The 13,888-nt window shown below is 42.4% G+C and overlaps 3 protein-coding genes across 3 annotated transcripts; all 3 read left to right on the top strand.

Annotated features, from left to right (window-relative positions):
- The first annotated feature begins 344 nt into the window (after positions 1-344).
- On the top strand, positions 345-4,388 carry LOC114590869 (taste receptor type 2 member 1-like). The gene has a single exon (XM_077924735.1). It carries the CDS (start codon positions 2,292-2,294, stop codon positions 3,204-3,206), a length of 915 nt encoding a protein of 304 aa, XP_077780861.1. The 5' UTR covers positions 345-2,291; the 3' UTR covers positions 3,207-4,388.
- A 2,800-nt stretch (positions 4,389-7,188) lies between these two features.
- LOC114590868 (taste receptor type 2 member 143-like) lies at positions 7,189-8,085 on the top strand. Its single transcript, XM_028717447.2, has one exon. The coding sequence runs from the start codon at positions 7,189-7,191 to the stop codon at positions 8,083-8,085; it is 897 nt and encodes a 298-aa protein (XP_028573280.2).
- A 4,337-nt stretch (positions 8,086-12,422) lies between these two features.
- LOC144326734 (taste receptor type 2 member 41-like) lies at positions 12,423-13,279 on the top strand. Its single transcript, XM_077923495.1, has 3 exons — positions 12,423-12,521; positions 12,624-12,752; positions 12,863-13,279. The coding sequence occupies exons 1-3, from the start codon at positions 12,423-12,425 to the stop codon at positions 13,058-13,060; spliced, it is 426 nt and encodes a 141-aa protein (XP_077779621.1). The 3' UTR covers positions 13,061-13,279.
- The last annotated feature ends 609 nt before the right edge of the window (positions 13,280-13,888 follow it).

Here is a 13,888-nt window from a genome sequence, read left to right as displayed (position 1 = left end):
ATGAAATCCTCTTTTTAAGTCCTGACTCCGAAGGGCAACAAACAGTGCAAAGTTGAACAAACAGTTCAAAGTTCCTCTGAAACTATTAATAACAGCGTACAGGCAATACTTAATGCAAAGCATGATGCTCTAACATTGTTGAAGCTCAATGCATGGCTGACCTTATCAGTGCCTGGGAACTCACAAAGTAACTTACTTTTCCAATGGAAAAAAGGCTTTAAGTATGGTATGGTATGGTATGGTATGGTATGGTATGGTATGGTATGGTATAGTATAGTATAGTATAGTATAGTATAGTATAGTATAGTATAGTATAGTATAGTAATAATATTGTTGCATGCCACCCTAATCTCCAAGTGATGCGAGATTACCAGGGTTCTAGGCACTTGCTCAGGGTTCGTGTTTCCTTTTGTTAATGAGGCACGGTGGAGACTGTGGTGTCTTTATGATATATGGTTATTTACACATACTATATATTCATAGAACTGTACAGTTGGAAGGGACTACACGGGTCATCTAGTCCAACCTCCTGCAATGCAGGAATCTTTTGTCCAATGTGGGGCTCAAGCCCACAACCCCCATTTTATATTTGTGCAGCTGGCTCTTCTTGCCTAAGGGCAGAACCTTACATTTGTCCCTATTGAAATTCATTGTATTAGTTTGGGCTCAGTTCTCCAATATGTTATGGTCATTTTGAATCCAAATTCTGTCTTTTAGTTTCCCCTCCCAGTTTGGTGTCATCTGCAGATTTGATGAGCACCCCTTCAATGCCTTTCTCCAAGTCATTCAAAAGGACGTTGAACAACAATAATCGGCCCAGGACAGAACCCTGTGGCACCTCATTTGTCACTTTTCCCCCAGGAAGATGAGGAACCATCGGAGATGGAAAACAGATACAGTTACCACTGTGCTAAATAAAAGACACATCTTTGCATTTCCTGTTTTGGAAAACAGCAACAAGCAAATCTGTGTGCTTTTTTAATACACCAAAGAAACAAAACCCTATCATGATTTGACTGGTAAACTGATCAATCTTATCTGCCCTTGCCTTAGGAAAAGCCCATTGAATATACTAGGACAGGGGTCAGCAACCCGCGGCTCCGGAGCCGCATGTGGCTCTTTTACACCTTTGCCGCGGCTCCGGGACGGATACTAGCGAGGGGAGGAGACGCATTGTGTGCCCTGACACTCCCCACTGTTTTAAATGTCGCAATGGTTTTGCGGCTCCCAGGTTTTTTTTCTTCGGTCCAAGTGGCTCTTTTTGTCTTAAAGGTTCCAGACCCCTGTACTAGGATTAAATCCCAAGCATGAATAGGATTGGGGCAGTATACATGTGTGTTTCATCAATATATATACATGTCTGCCATCTCTGGGTAATTGCCTGGCTTTGTGTGTCTTCTATTGTATCAAGATTGTGAACAGCACTAATTCCCACCTCCTCAAAAGTTCAGATCTTTGCATGGCAGCAACAACCTTGAGCACAGTCAAAAATGTTAATCTGAATGACACAGGCAATGAGGTCTTTTTGCAAAATAAAACGAAGATATCTGACAGTATTAGAAACTCCATTATGAATAAGCTTTGGATGGGTGTAGTGCTGGTGTGGATTTAAGCAGCAGCAGAAAGGCATCCTGTGCAATGAGCAAATGAGTGGTGGTGGATCTCTGAACTAACTGCTATTTTGATTGTCACATGCTGGATTTTGATCTTGTATTAAGAATCTTGTATCTGTTTTTAAAGAAGAAATAGTGTGTTGGGGTGGAGAAATGAGCAGCTACGAAAGGAATGACCAGCTACAAAGGACTGCATAAGGCTTTTAGTTTGGAGACGCAAACTAACTTACTGTTAAGGAAATAGAACTTGCTTTTAAAGTGGAACCAATAAAAAGTGTGGGCTGAAGAAAGTCTGAAGGCAAGGTGGTTTCTTCCAGGTGCCAACAGCAGAATTTCCATCTACTGCTATTTATTGCCTGAGTAGTAGAGTCTGGGCCACTAACTTTCTTATTCTGAAACCCACCCAAAAGGAGTACACCCTCACTCAAGACAACTTTGGCAGGAGGCCCTTTGGTATAGTGTATCAACACCACTATGTGAGATAGAAGCAGTAAGGAAAGGAGGAGCCTGAAAATCCCATTCATTTACATAGTCCAGCACATGGTTCGTTTGCATGGTCCCCAGCCTATTTAAAAGTATGCCGCAGCCCTGCTAACTCACTCACACTCTCCACTTTAGCTCAACAATTTTGGTTGCTGAAAGTCTTACCTGTACAACAGTCTGAAAGGATCCGGAGAGATGCCTTCTTCCCAGACCATTACCTTTCTGGTGGTTTTAATTGACTTGGCCCTCGGTGGGCTCGTCTCCAATGGCTTTGTAGTTGCAGTGATAGTCATTGAATGGGCTAAATGCAAGACCCTCGCTGCTAGGGAGCAACTTATTCTATCCATGGGTACGTGCAATATCTTCTTCACACTTACTCTGACTGCATTTTTAATTAGATACGGGTTAAAGCCTGAAACCAGAGACGGCGTAATATTTGGCGTATATTTCTACTTTTTAGCCTTTGGCCTATTCTCCCGACTCTGGGTCATTGCCTGGCTCTGCGTCTTCTATTGCGTCAAGATAGTTAACAGCACACACTGCCTCTTCCTGTGGTGCAAGCTGAGGATATCGCGCCTGGTGCCCTGGCTTCTTGGGGGCTCTCTTGTCATCACGTTTCTTGCGTCCTTCATTGCAATTCAAAATGAGCAATGCAATTCTCTCATGAGCAATGCAACAGTCAACAATGCAAACATGACACAAGGGAAGACAGAGAATAAGCTTGACTGCTTTCTTGAAGGCTGGCTTCTAATTGGTCATACTGTCTGTCCCTTTCTTATAGTTTTCCTTTGCTCCATCCTGGTTGTGACCTCGCTCTGTAGGCATGTCTGCCAGATGACAGGTAAAGAATCCAAATTTAGGAGCCCTCAAACAGAAGCCCACGTCAAGGCAGCTGGAACAGTGCTCTTCCTCCTGATTCTTTCCATATTTTTTTATGTGGCAGAGACCTTGTTTATAACTGGACAAGCTGGAAAAAGCATATTTGCTACTTCAGTGTGTATAACAGTTATAATATCGTATTCCCCTGTGCAGGCTGCCATCCTGGTGTCGGTGAATCCTAAGCTCAAGCAGGCAGCTGCCAGGATGCTTCCAAGAGCAAAGCCTTCATAATTCTTAGATGTTGCATTTTGTAAAAAGAGCTGGCTCAGGGGCCCCAAGCCTGGTCAAGCGTAGGGTGTGAAGTGGAGAAAGGACTGTAACACTTTGTTTGCTCTCATGTTTTCAATCAGCATTGTCCTGCTCCTATCATGGCTGCTATTTGCAATGCTGGGAAAGCCCCTCTTGGTTCCAGTCAGTGCTATCCTGCTACTGCGATTCTGATCGGGAAAAGGAAGGATTAATGGTTAAAGTCCCTTGCCCTCCTTGCCACAGTCACAACCAGCCTTCTCTCCCCACCCCCTCCGCAGGGCAGCTACTTTCTTAAAATGAAGCCTGCTACATCTCTTCAGGGTCACGGGATAAGGACTCACTGCTTAACAACTGACACCAGGCATTCCTCAAAGTACAAGGCTCATCTAATACAGCAAAACAAAGCAGATGCCACTTACAGCCCCCAAATGAAATCACTCACACATTTCATCAGTTATCGACACCCAAGTCTGGAGAATGACACTTCCCTCTCACACGCCTTGGCTGTTGACTTATACATCCTTACATGCATCTCCTGATCCAAAACAGCTCTTCCCAAGGAACAACATGCCCATGACAGGGCTATGGAGATGGGGAACTTACTCTGGGAAAACTGTTTCAGGATGAATGATGCCATCCCAAACCTCAGGGGATTGTTCACCTGCTCACCTTCCAACATGGTGTCTGCCATCATCTGCCAGCACTGCCCTTTTGCTTTCTATAGAGGAGGAATGAGCCACAAAATACAAAATGGTCAAAAATCTGATGTCAGAAATCTCAATATTCAAAAGGACATGGCGGAACACTGAAACGTTCTAGGTCCTAGGACACCTGAAAATAGCTATCCTGCAGCAAAGGAACTTCAAAAGAGACATGGCGACATGAAACCACTGAATTACAATACATCAGGAGTTTTCACCGATATCATTTGTGAACTGAACTGACACAAAGAACTCGCACATTCCATGTGCTTAACGGTGCCATGATATCCACATTTAAAAAATGGTTTTGGAAATTACCACTGTTAACTATGTAATTATCACTGGCTGAAGTTTTACACTTTTTATTTCCCTCTGACCTTATTTTTTTTACGATTGCCCACACCCAGACGTATATTTGTACTGGCAACTCCAGGACAACATGCATAAATGTGCTAGCCTTGAGTCTCTTCACCATTCTTATTTGTTTTTACATGATGTAAAATAAAAGCCTAATTATATCTTGTAGTATGTACCTTTTATGTCAGGAGGCAATAAACATTTTCTGATCCTGAAAAAAAACACCTGTTACTTTATTGCCTCCCTTCTTTCACCCTTATGAAACAACATATTCATACATTTTCAATTCCTGTGGACTATGATGAGTTAAGACTCCCACGTACCCACCCACCCACCCTTCCTTCCTTCCTTGAACTCCATTCAGTCTCATCTTCTTCTTTGTAAGGACACTAAAGTCTGTCTCCATCACAGCTTCACCTCCCTCTGAGTTCCTACCATGACCTGCTCCTTCCTCAGAGCCACCTGCTCTTCCTCTGGATCTCAGAAGGGGATTAATGTTTCAGTGAAGGACAAGTCTACCATTGGCTATTAACTAGACAGAATGGGTAGGCTATCACTTTTGTGCACTGTCTGTGGCTGCTAGGAACAGCTGCTTGGCTGCTACTTGATGGAGTCAGAAATTTTTGATTGTACGGCACACTTATATTCTTGGGATGGATCAGCCTCTGTGCATCTATGTCTCCCCACAATATTGTGTATGATAGCGTTTCCTGTGTGCCCAAAACACAACGTGCTGTGTTTATTACGTTAGTTTGCTTCCCCCCTCCCCATCCTTTATGAAGCTTATTGCTTGATCTTGAGGGGCAATTGATGCACAGAGGCAATGTCAGAATTAGATGTTTCAAAAATCGAAGGTATCATCTCTGTAAGTTACTTTCTCCCTAAGATGATGATGATATTATTATTATTATTATTATTAAATTTGATAGTCACTTTTATCATACATCTCCATAGGATTTGAATTCCATTTGCCTGTCTTGGGGTTGTTTTGCCTTTGTATCATGCCTGCCTGCCCACATTGTGAACAGGACAGAACGTAGGTCCTGTTTTCTTACACCTGTTCATTTAATAGGTCCATAAATTTCCTTAGAGATAGCTCAGTCAGAAGAGCATAAGGCTCAATCTCAGAATCGTGGGTTCAAGCCCCTCATTGGGTGAAAGATTCCTGCATGGCAGGGGGTTGATCAGAGTTTCCTGAACCTGGGTCTCCAGCTGTTTTTGAACTACAATTCCCATCACCCCTGACCATTGGTCCTCCTAGTGAGGGATGATGGGAGTTGTGATCCAACAATATCTGAATGGCCACAGGTTCCCCATCCCTGTTAACAGTGAAATAGGTTAATGCAGAGGTAACCTAATGTCCTGCAGACAGCAGCTGTTGGTGGGATTGGGCAGTCTTGCTTTCCTCACTTCCCAACTCCGAGGTCCAGGCTTATTACTGAGAGGGAGAAGAGATGAGTAAGGCAATTCAGGTGAGGAGGTTGGTGCACCCAAGCCACCGGGAGGACTACACTGAGATCTCTGCTATCTTGCTTCCCTCTCTTGCAGCAACCTAGAGGGACCCTGAGAGGCAGTGCTGTCTTACCCCGCCATATTGTCAGCTCCTGCCTGAAAATATTACTGGAACCAACTTTGATCACTCAAAGCACCACATTTCTCTTAATGTGTTAAGGGGCATTTCTCTTCCTCTCTCTGCCCTTTATGAAGGTTGAGATCCACAGCTCAGACATTTTACAGACCCTAATAAAAGATGCTGTCCTTTGCTATTTGCATTGCTATAATTACAGCTGAGGATCAAATAGGCAAACAGATCCAGTTACCAATGTGCTAAATTAAATACACATCTTTGCATTTCCAGCTCTGGAAAACAGGACCAGCAAGCAAATATGTGCTTTTTAAGACACTAAAAAACCCACAATCCTATCATGATTTGCAAGTAAACCTACCAATCAGGAATGCAATCGCAGGTGCACTAACCTTAGAGAAAGGCCACTGAATATAGTAGGATTGGGCTGGACATGTCCCTCTGTTTAAAGATCCAACACTTTAGATATTTGGCATGGCAACAGTGCAGTCAAAATGGTAACTGAATCACACACACAGTGAGGTCTTTTGGAAAAACTAGGCAGAAGAAACAAAAGTACTGGGTAGTGTTAAAAATAGGTTCTACATTATAAATATACTGGGTTCATCCAGAGCTGGAGTGGAGAATGTGCAGCAGTGCAGAATGTGCAATAGAAAAATGAGTGCAGCTGGATCTATGAGCTAAGTCTGCTATTGTGGTTGTTACACACTGCAATTGGAGCTTGCATTGATCTGTTTTTAAAAGAATAAATACTGTACTGCGGTTAAAGAAATTAGCAGCAAAGGAAAGGAAAACTTCATTGGAAATAACTGCAGATAGATTTTACTTTGGGGCATGCTGTTGAGGAAGAAGCATTTGCCTATAATATGGGATCAAATAAAAGAAAAGGCTGCAGAGGCCTGGGAACCAGAAGCAGGAGGGTCTGAGGACAAACAAGCCAGCTGGAATTTCCAGCTCCTCCTATTCTTTACATAAACTCTGGGCCACTGCAAAGTGGTTGCCTGTGGCAAGCTTTCTTATTCACGGGCCTGGCAAAATGGAGAAGCTGCCCCCACCCCCCAATTTATACAAAGTGGAGTGGCAGGCAGCCCTCTGATACAGTTTCTGTCCACACCACTATGCCAGATAGAGGCATTATGGAAATGAGCAGCCGGAGAGTCTCATTAATTTATAATTTGGTTCACAGTTCATTTGCATAGTTCCCCAGTCATTCATAAGGATGCTGCAGATGTTCTGTCTCACTTGCACACTGCATCTCAGTGGGGCAACTTTGGATCAGTGAAAGGCCACCTGGTACAGTAATCTGCAAGGATACGGAGAGATGCCTTCTCCTCAATTTATTGCCTTTCTGGCGTCTCTAGCTGTCCTGGCTATTGGTGGGCTCATCTCCAATGGCTTTATTGTTGCAGTGATAGTCACTGAGTGGGCTAAAAGCAGGAAACTTGATGCTAGAGAACAACTTCTTCTGTCTCTAGGTATGTCCAATATCGGCTTCTCGGGTGTTCTGTCTCCATATTTAATTAAGTACTACTTAATCTCTGACATTAGCAGCCCCTTAATATTACAAACATGCTACTTCATTGGAACCTTTCTCACATTCTCCCGATTCTGGCTTACTGCCTGGCTCTGCCTCTTCTATTATCTCAAGATTGTTAAGAACAACTGCTCCCTTTTTCTTTGGTGCAAGCTGAGGATATCACGGATAATACCTTGGCTTCTTGGGGGATCTCAAGCCATCTCCTTGCTTGCTTCCTTCTTTGCACTGCAGAGTGTGTATATTAAACCCCAGGGAAGCATTACAAACATGACGCAAGACCAGACAGAGGTTGATTTTGCTACTAATTTCAAAATCTTCTTTTTGATTACTGGTGCTAGCTGCCCATTCCTGATAGTTTTTCCTTGCTCAATCATGGTTGTAGCCTCACTCTACAGACACGTCTACAAACTGACTGGGAAAGAATCCAGTGTTAGGGGCCTTCAAACAGATGCTCACACGAAGGCAGCTGGGACAGTCCTCCTCCTGCTGGTGCTTTCCATTTCTTTTTACGTGGCAAAGATCTTATTTATAACTGGCTGTATTAACAAAGATATAGTTGGCATTTCAGTGTGTATAACAATGATACTAATGTACTCCCCTGTGCAGGCTGCCCTCCTGGTGTTGGTGAATCCCAAGCTGAAGCAGGCAGCTGCCAGGATGCTTCCAAGAAGAAAGCCTTAACCATTCTTAGGTGTTGCCTTTTGTGAAGAGCTAGCTCAGGGGCCCCAAGCCTGGTCAGGAGTAGAGTGTGCATGTTTTCTCCAGCACACAAACTGGAATTGACCCCTCCTATCATGCCTGCCATTTGCCATGGGAAGAAAGGGCCTATTGATGCCAACAGCAGATTTCCTCCCATTGTGGTTCTGATTGGGATGGGGGGTGATGAGTGGTTAAAGACTCCTGCCCCACCTTGCCCCAGTCACAAGCAGCCTTGCTTCCTCCCCCTAAGTCAGCGACTTCCTTTCTTAAAATGAAACATTAAAATCCCTTCAGGCTCATTGGTCAAGGCATCTAAGAATTGCCATAGGAGAGACCTGGATTAGAAAGCAGCAAAACAAAAACAAAGGAACGTGATGTTTACAGGCACCTCCTGCTCTTGAACAGCTCTTCCCAAGAAACAACATACCTATGCCAGGGATCTGTATACCAGGGAGCAGCCCCTGTGGCAGACGCAGATGCCATCTCTGTCCACAAATTCACTCTGGCAATACTATTACACAGCCTTAGAATGCTGTTCACAACATCAGGAGTTTGTTCACCTCCTCATCTTCCAATGTGATATCTGCAATCTTCTTACGTGATATCCGCCATCAGAAACTCCTTTCTGCATTCTACACAGGACAAACACACCAGCCTATATGCAAAATAAGAAATGGACAGAAGTCTGGCATCAGAGATGGCAATATTCAAAAAGCCTTTGGCAGAATGCTTTTATGACACTCTGTAAATAACCTTAAAGTTGCCATCCTACAGCAAAGGAACTTCAAAGGGACACTGCGACATGAAACCATTGAATCACAATATATCAAGAGTTTCAGTGCTATCATTTGTGGAGTGAACTGAGTGAAATAATTCCTTGTCCATTCCTTGTACTTAACGGTGCCATGATATCTGCTTCATAAAAAATTGTTTTGGAAATTACCACTGTTAACCATGTAATTATCACTGTCCAAAGTTTTACACATTTCATGTCCTCTGATCTTACTTTTTACAGTCACCACACCAACACACCCTTGCAGCTCAGAATAATTGTACATACATTTTTTCTATAGGGGAAAATGTTTAGGGAAGTTTTTAATATTTTATGAATTATTGTATCTTAAGGTTTTGTTGGAAGCTGCCCAGAGTGGCTGGGAAAACCCAGCCAGATGGGCGGGGGTATAAATTATTATTAATTATTACTACTACTATTACTATTGTTATTTTCTGCCTTACGACTTTTCACTGTTCTTGTTTGTTACAGCATGTCAAATAAAAGTCTTATTATTTACTGATGTGCTTTATTATGCCAACAATCCATTAGCAATTGCTTATCTTGAATAATAAGCCTCTTACTTTTTGCCTCCCTTGTTTCATTTGTATAAACTCATAAGTTTTGCCATTACTGCATAGTCCTGCGTTTTGAATTCTCACTATGTCATGGTTCTTGCCTTTTCCAAACATTTTGCATACCAGTCTTGAAACTTTACTCACATAAAATTTAAATTCCCTCTGTTATACTTGGACCATGTGTGTGTGTGTTTATAGGTTAATAAAATATAACAAGGGTAATATGACAAAGGTCAGATTTTGACTTTAGAACTTGTTATACCAAAATCAGGTACCCTGTAAAGAAAAAGAAAGAAAGAAAGAAAGAAAGAAAGAAAGAAAGAAAGAAAGAAAGAAAGAAAGAAGCAAGTGATCAAGCAAGCACTATTTAATCTGTTTTGGCTGAAGATAATGGCAGAAATCGTAAGTTGCAATGCAAATTCATATTCGTCAACCTTGCCAGCAAGATTAAGTTCAATAGGCACTCCATCCATACACTGGCTTAATGTGGATCGTGAAGCCCTATTGTACCTCCTTCAATTCCCCCTTTTCTTCTTCTCCATCTACTTCTGTCCCACACTTTCCCCTCCCTATATCCAGAGTGTCCTATGAAATGGATTTAGCTTCTCCCTTCCTGGAGTTCTCCGATTTCTTCCCACTTCCCCTTGGCAACTGGTCCCCTTCTCCATGATGCCCTCATCTGGGACAGATGACCAACAGTAGAATATTGCATGTATATAGGAAGGCTAGACCTTTATAATTTCCTTTTTCATCAACCACAAGAATTTCAAACTTTGCTAGGCAATTTGGATGCCTGGAAAGCTACCCCACCATCCACTACCTGCAGATGTTGTTAAACACCAACTACCAGAAGCTTTTGTGGCTCTTTTTTGTGCATCAAATGTCTCCCCTCAACATTTTGTGTGATTGCAGTTCTTGCATGCTCAGAACACAACATATTTCTTACACATTAGTTTGATTTCTCTCTCTCTCCCTGCCCTTTATGAAGATTGTTATGCACATCTCATGGGCCAACAGAAGCACAGAGGCAGTGCAAGAACCAGCTGTTTCAGAAATCTAATAAAAAGTACTGTCCTTTGCCTATTTGATCCTCAGTTGCAAATACAGCGATGCAAATATAGAATGGAATTAGTTACTGCTTTGCTTAATAAAATACATATATTTCCATTTTCTATTATGGAAAACAGCACCAAGCAAATCTCTATGCTTTTTAAGACACTGAAGAAACCCAAACCTATCATGTTTGACAGGTAAACTAATCAATTAGGGCTACAATCTGTGCACGCTTACTTTAGAGTAAGTCCACTAAATACAGTAGGATTAAATTCCATGGTTGCATAGGATTGGGCTGTCTGTGTCCCTTAATTTAAAAGCATACTTCAGAAATTAACAACTATCTTGAGCAAAGTGAAAAATGTTACTTTGAATAACACGGGCAATGAGGTCTTTTGGCTAAACTAACAGAAGAAACTAAAGCATTTTGCAGTATTACAGCTTTTTCTGTGTTATGAATAGACTGTGGGTCAGTGGAGAGATGGAGTTACTGTTTATTTTATTTAACAAAATTTATGTGCCCTTGACTGTAAAAAAAACCCACAATCCTTCTAACTGGTTACAAAAATATAAACAATAAAATTCTCAATATAAAGTTTAAGAACAAGTACAGTCATACCTTGGTTCTGGAACTCCTTGGGAGTCAAATGTTTTGGCTCCGGAACGCCACAAACCCGGAAGTGACTTCCGGTTTGCAAACGTCCTTTGGAACCTGAACATCCGACGCGGCTTCTGCAGCTTCCGATTGAGTGCTGGAAGCTCCTGCCGCCAATCGGAAGCCGCGCCTTGATTGTCTAACGTTTTTGGAAGTCGAACGGACTTCCAGAACAGATTCCATTTGACAACCAAGGTATGACTGTATGTATTTAAAATCAGTCAGAATATAATTAAAATCAACAGTAGCTAAAAAGAGAAAAACACATGTACAGTGGTACCACCGGTTGCAGGCGGGATCTGTTTCGGAGGTCCAGTTGGATCCCGAGGTTTCTGCAACCTGAGGACCACTTCTGCGCATGCACACGCAGTGAAATCCAGTAAAATACTTCCAGGTTTGCCGCGCGCGATCCCAAAGTTTACGTAACCAGAGGGTTACGTAAACGGAAGTACGACTGTAACTTCTGTATGTCTGCACAGGCACCAGAAAGAGCACAGCAAAGGCATATGTCTGATATCAATAGGCAGGGAGTTCCAGTTTAGGTGCTACCACATTAAAAGATCAATTTCTTACAGCTACTGAACAGATATTATGTGGCATCTGTAACCATGACAGTTCCACAGATCAAAGCCATCTTGCCAGGATACAAACAAGCTTATTCCCCCTCATCCATCCCAAGTCTGTATCAAGGAATCAGCCCAGGGCCCACATGGCTTCTCCTGATTCAGAACTTCTGGAGAAAGAGAGCTGAGGATCAGCATACAAATCGCACCTGGCCCCCAAAGTCCTAATGGCTGCTCCCAGCAATGGGGATAGAATAGTGCCCTATGATACCCCATATTGTAACCACCAGGGGTGGTCCTTCCATGTTTCAACAGCAGTATTTCCAGTTCCTCCTATGCTTTACCTGAGCAGTAAAATCTAGACCACCAACAGGGTTCTCTTGGGCAAAATTTCTTGTTCCATATAACCACCAAGATGAAGCACCAATTCAATTTATACAAAGCCATTCAATATAGTTTGTCATCAACACCACTATACTGTGTAGAAGCATCATGGAAATGGGAAGGCCAAGAGTCCCATGAATTTACATAGTTTGATGCATAGTTCATTTGCATAGTTCCCAACCCATTGAGAAAGTATACTATAGACCTGCTATCTCACTTGGACTCCCCATCTCAATGCTAGTGAAAGTCTAGCAGTCTGCAAGAATCCAGAGATATGCCTTCTCCCCCAGATTATTGCATTTCTGGTGGATGTAATGGACTTGGCCTTCTCCAATGGCTTTATAGTTGCAGTGATCATCACTGAATGGGTTGAATGCAGGAACCTTGCCGTCAGCGAACAACTACGGCATTGGGTATGTCCAATGTCTGCTATACAGGTTTTATGGTTCCATTTTTCACTAGGTAGTACTTAATACCGCAAATGCTCTGTTTTTAAAACCTTTGTCACATTCTCTCAATTCTGGCTCGCAGCCTGGCTCTGCATCTTATATTGCATCAAGATAGTGAACAGCACCCATTCCCTCTTCCTTTGGTGCAAGCTGAGGATATCAGGCTTCTTGTGGGATCTCATCTCACTGTCCCCCGTCCCCCCCCCCCCCTGTTTGCAGTGCAGAATATTTATAAAATAATCCACAGCAAAATACCAGACAATGTAACAAATGTGACGCAAGGAAAGACAGACTGAATTTTTCAGGCCTTTCCCACCCATACTGGTTCTGGCTGTCCCTTTCTTGCGGCTTTCCTTTGCTCCATCATGGCTGTAGCCTCACGCTTTAGACATTTCTGCAAGATGAGAGGTAAAGGATTGAATTTTCAGAGTCCCCAAATGGTAGCTCACATCAAGGCAGCTGGAAAAGTGCTCTCCCTCCTGATGCTATCTCTTTTTGCCTGACAGAGACCTTGCTTACAATTGGACAGGGTAAAAAAAACACCCAGGTATGTTGGTTAATCCCAAACTCAAGCAGGCAGCTGCCAGGATGTTTCCAAAAACAGAGACTTAACAATTCTTAAGGACATTGACACTGGCCAAACAGAGAGCACTGTGTTTAAGTTATTGGTTTGGTTCCCCCCCCCCCCCCCGTGCCGTTCTGTTAGGCACACAGGTTTCTTATTCCTGTGCTGAAAAATACCAATAACAAGGATTATTTAAGAAAATTCTTAGGGCCAAACTAGAGTGTAATACCTTTCCTGGGCCTGATAATGCCATCAGCAACATAAGGGATTGATTCCCCTCTTCATGTGATATATGCCATCTGCCAGTTATGCCCTTCTGCATTTTACACAGGGCAGTCTCTATGCAAAATAAGAAATGGACAAAAATTGGACATCAGAAATGTCAATACAGTATGCATTTTAACTGTCCAGTACACTGTGTAAATAAATTTTGACTAGTCACCCTGTAGCAAAGGAGCTTCATAGGGACACTGCAATGTGAAACCACTAAATTACAATACACATCAAGAGTTTTCACTGCTATATTTGTTGATGGAACAGCGAAAGAAAATTCTTAGCACGTTGTATTTACTTACCAAAGCAACAATATCTGTGACATCAAAAACTGTTTTGTGAACTACACCTGCTAAATAAGTAATTCTCACAGTTGGAGGTTTTGCACATTTCATTTCCATCTGACCTCACTTTTTACAATCTCCACACCCAAAATATTTATATATGTACTTGCCACTCAGGATAACATTACATGCATAAATGTGTTAGCTTT

This window comes from Podarcis muralis, chromosome 2 (assembly GCF_964188315.1).
Source record: "Podarcis muralis chromosome 2, rPodMur119.hap1.1, whole genome shotgun sequence".
In the NCBI taxonomy this organism is placed as follows: domain Eukaryota; kingdom Metazoa; phylum Chordata; class Lepidosauria; order Squamata; family Lacertidae; genus Podarcis; species Podarcis muralis.
This window is presented reverse-complemented; position numbering and strand designations above follow the sequence as displayed.

Excerpts from the sequence above, each read along its gene's own strand:
- LOC114590869 (XM_077924735.1), top strand. The coding sequence starts at position 2,292 with ATGCCTTCTTCCCAGACCATTACCTTTCTGGTGGTTTTAATTGACTTG.
- LOC114590868 (XM_028717447.2), top strand. The coding sequence starts at position 7,189 with ATGCCTTCTCCTCAATTTATTGCCTTTCTGGCGTCTCTAGCTGTCCTG.
- LOC144326734 (XM_077923495.1), top strand. The coding sequence starts at position 12,423 with ATGGACTTGGCCTTCTCCAATGGCTTTATAGTTGCAGTGATCATCACT. Across the intron at positions 12,522-12,623 it reads GCGAACAACTACGGCATTGG|CAATTCTGGCTCGCAGCCTG; the intron begins GTATGTCCAATG and ends GTCACATTCTCT. Across the intron at positions 12,753-12,862 it reads ATCTCATCTCACTGTCCCCC|GCCTTTCCCACCCATACTGG; the intron begins GTCCCCCCCCCC and ends TGAATTTTTCAG.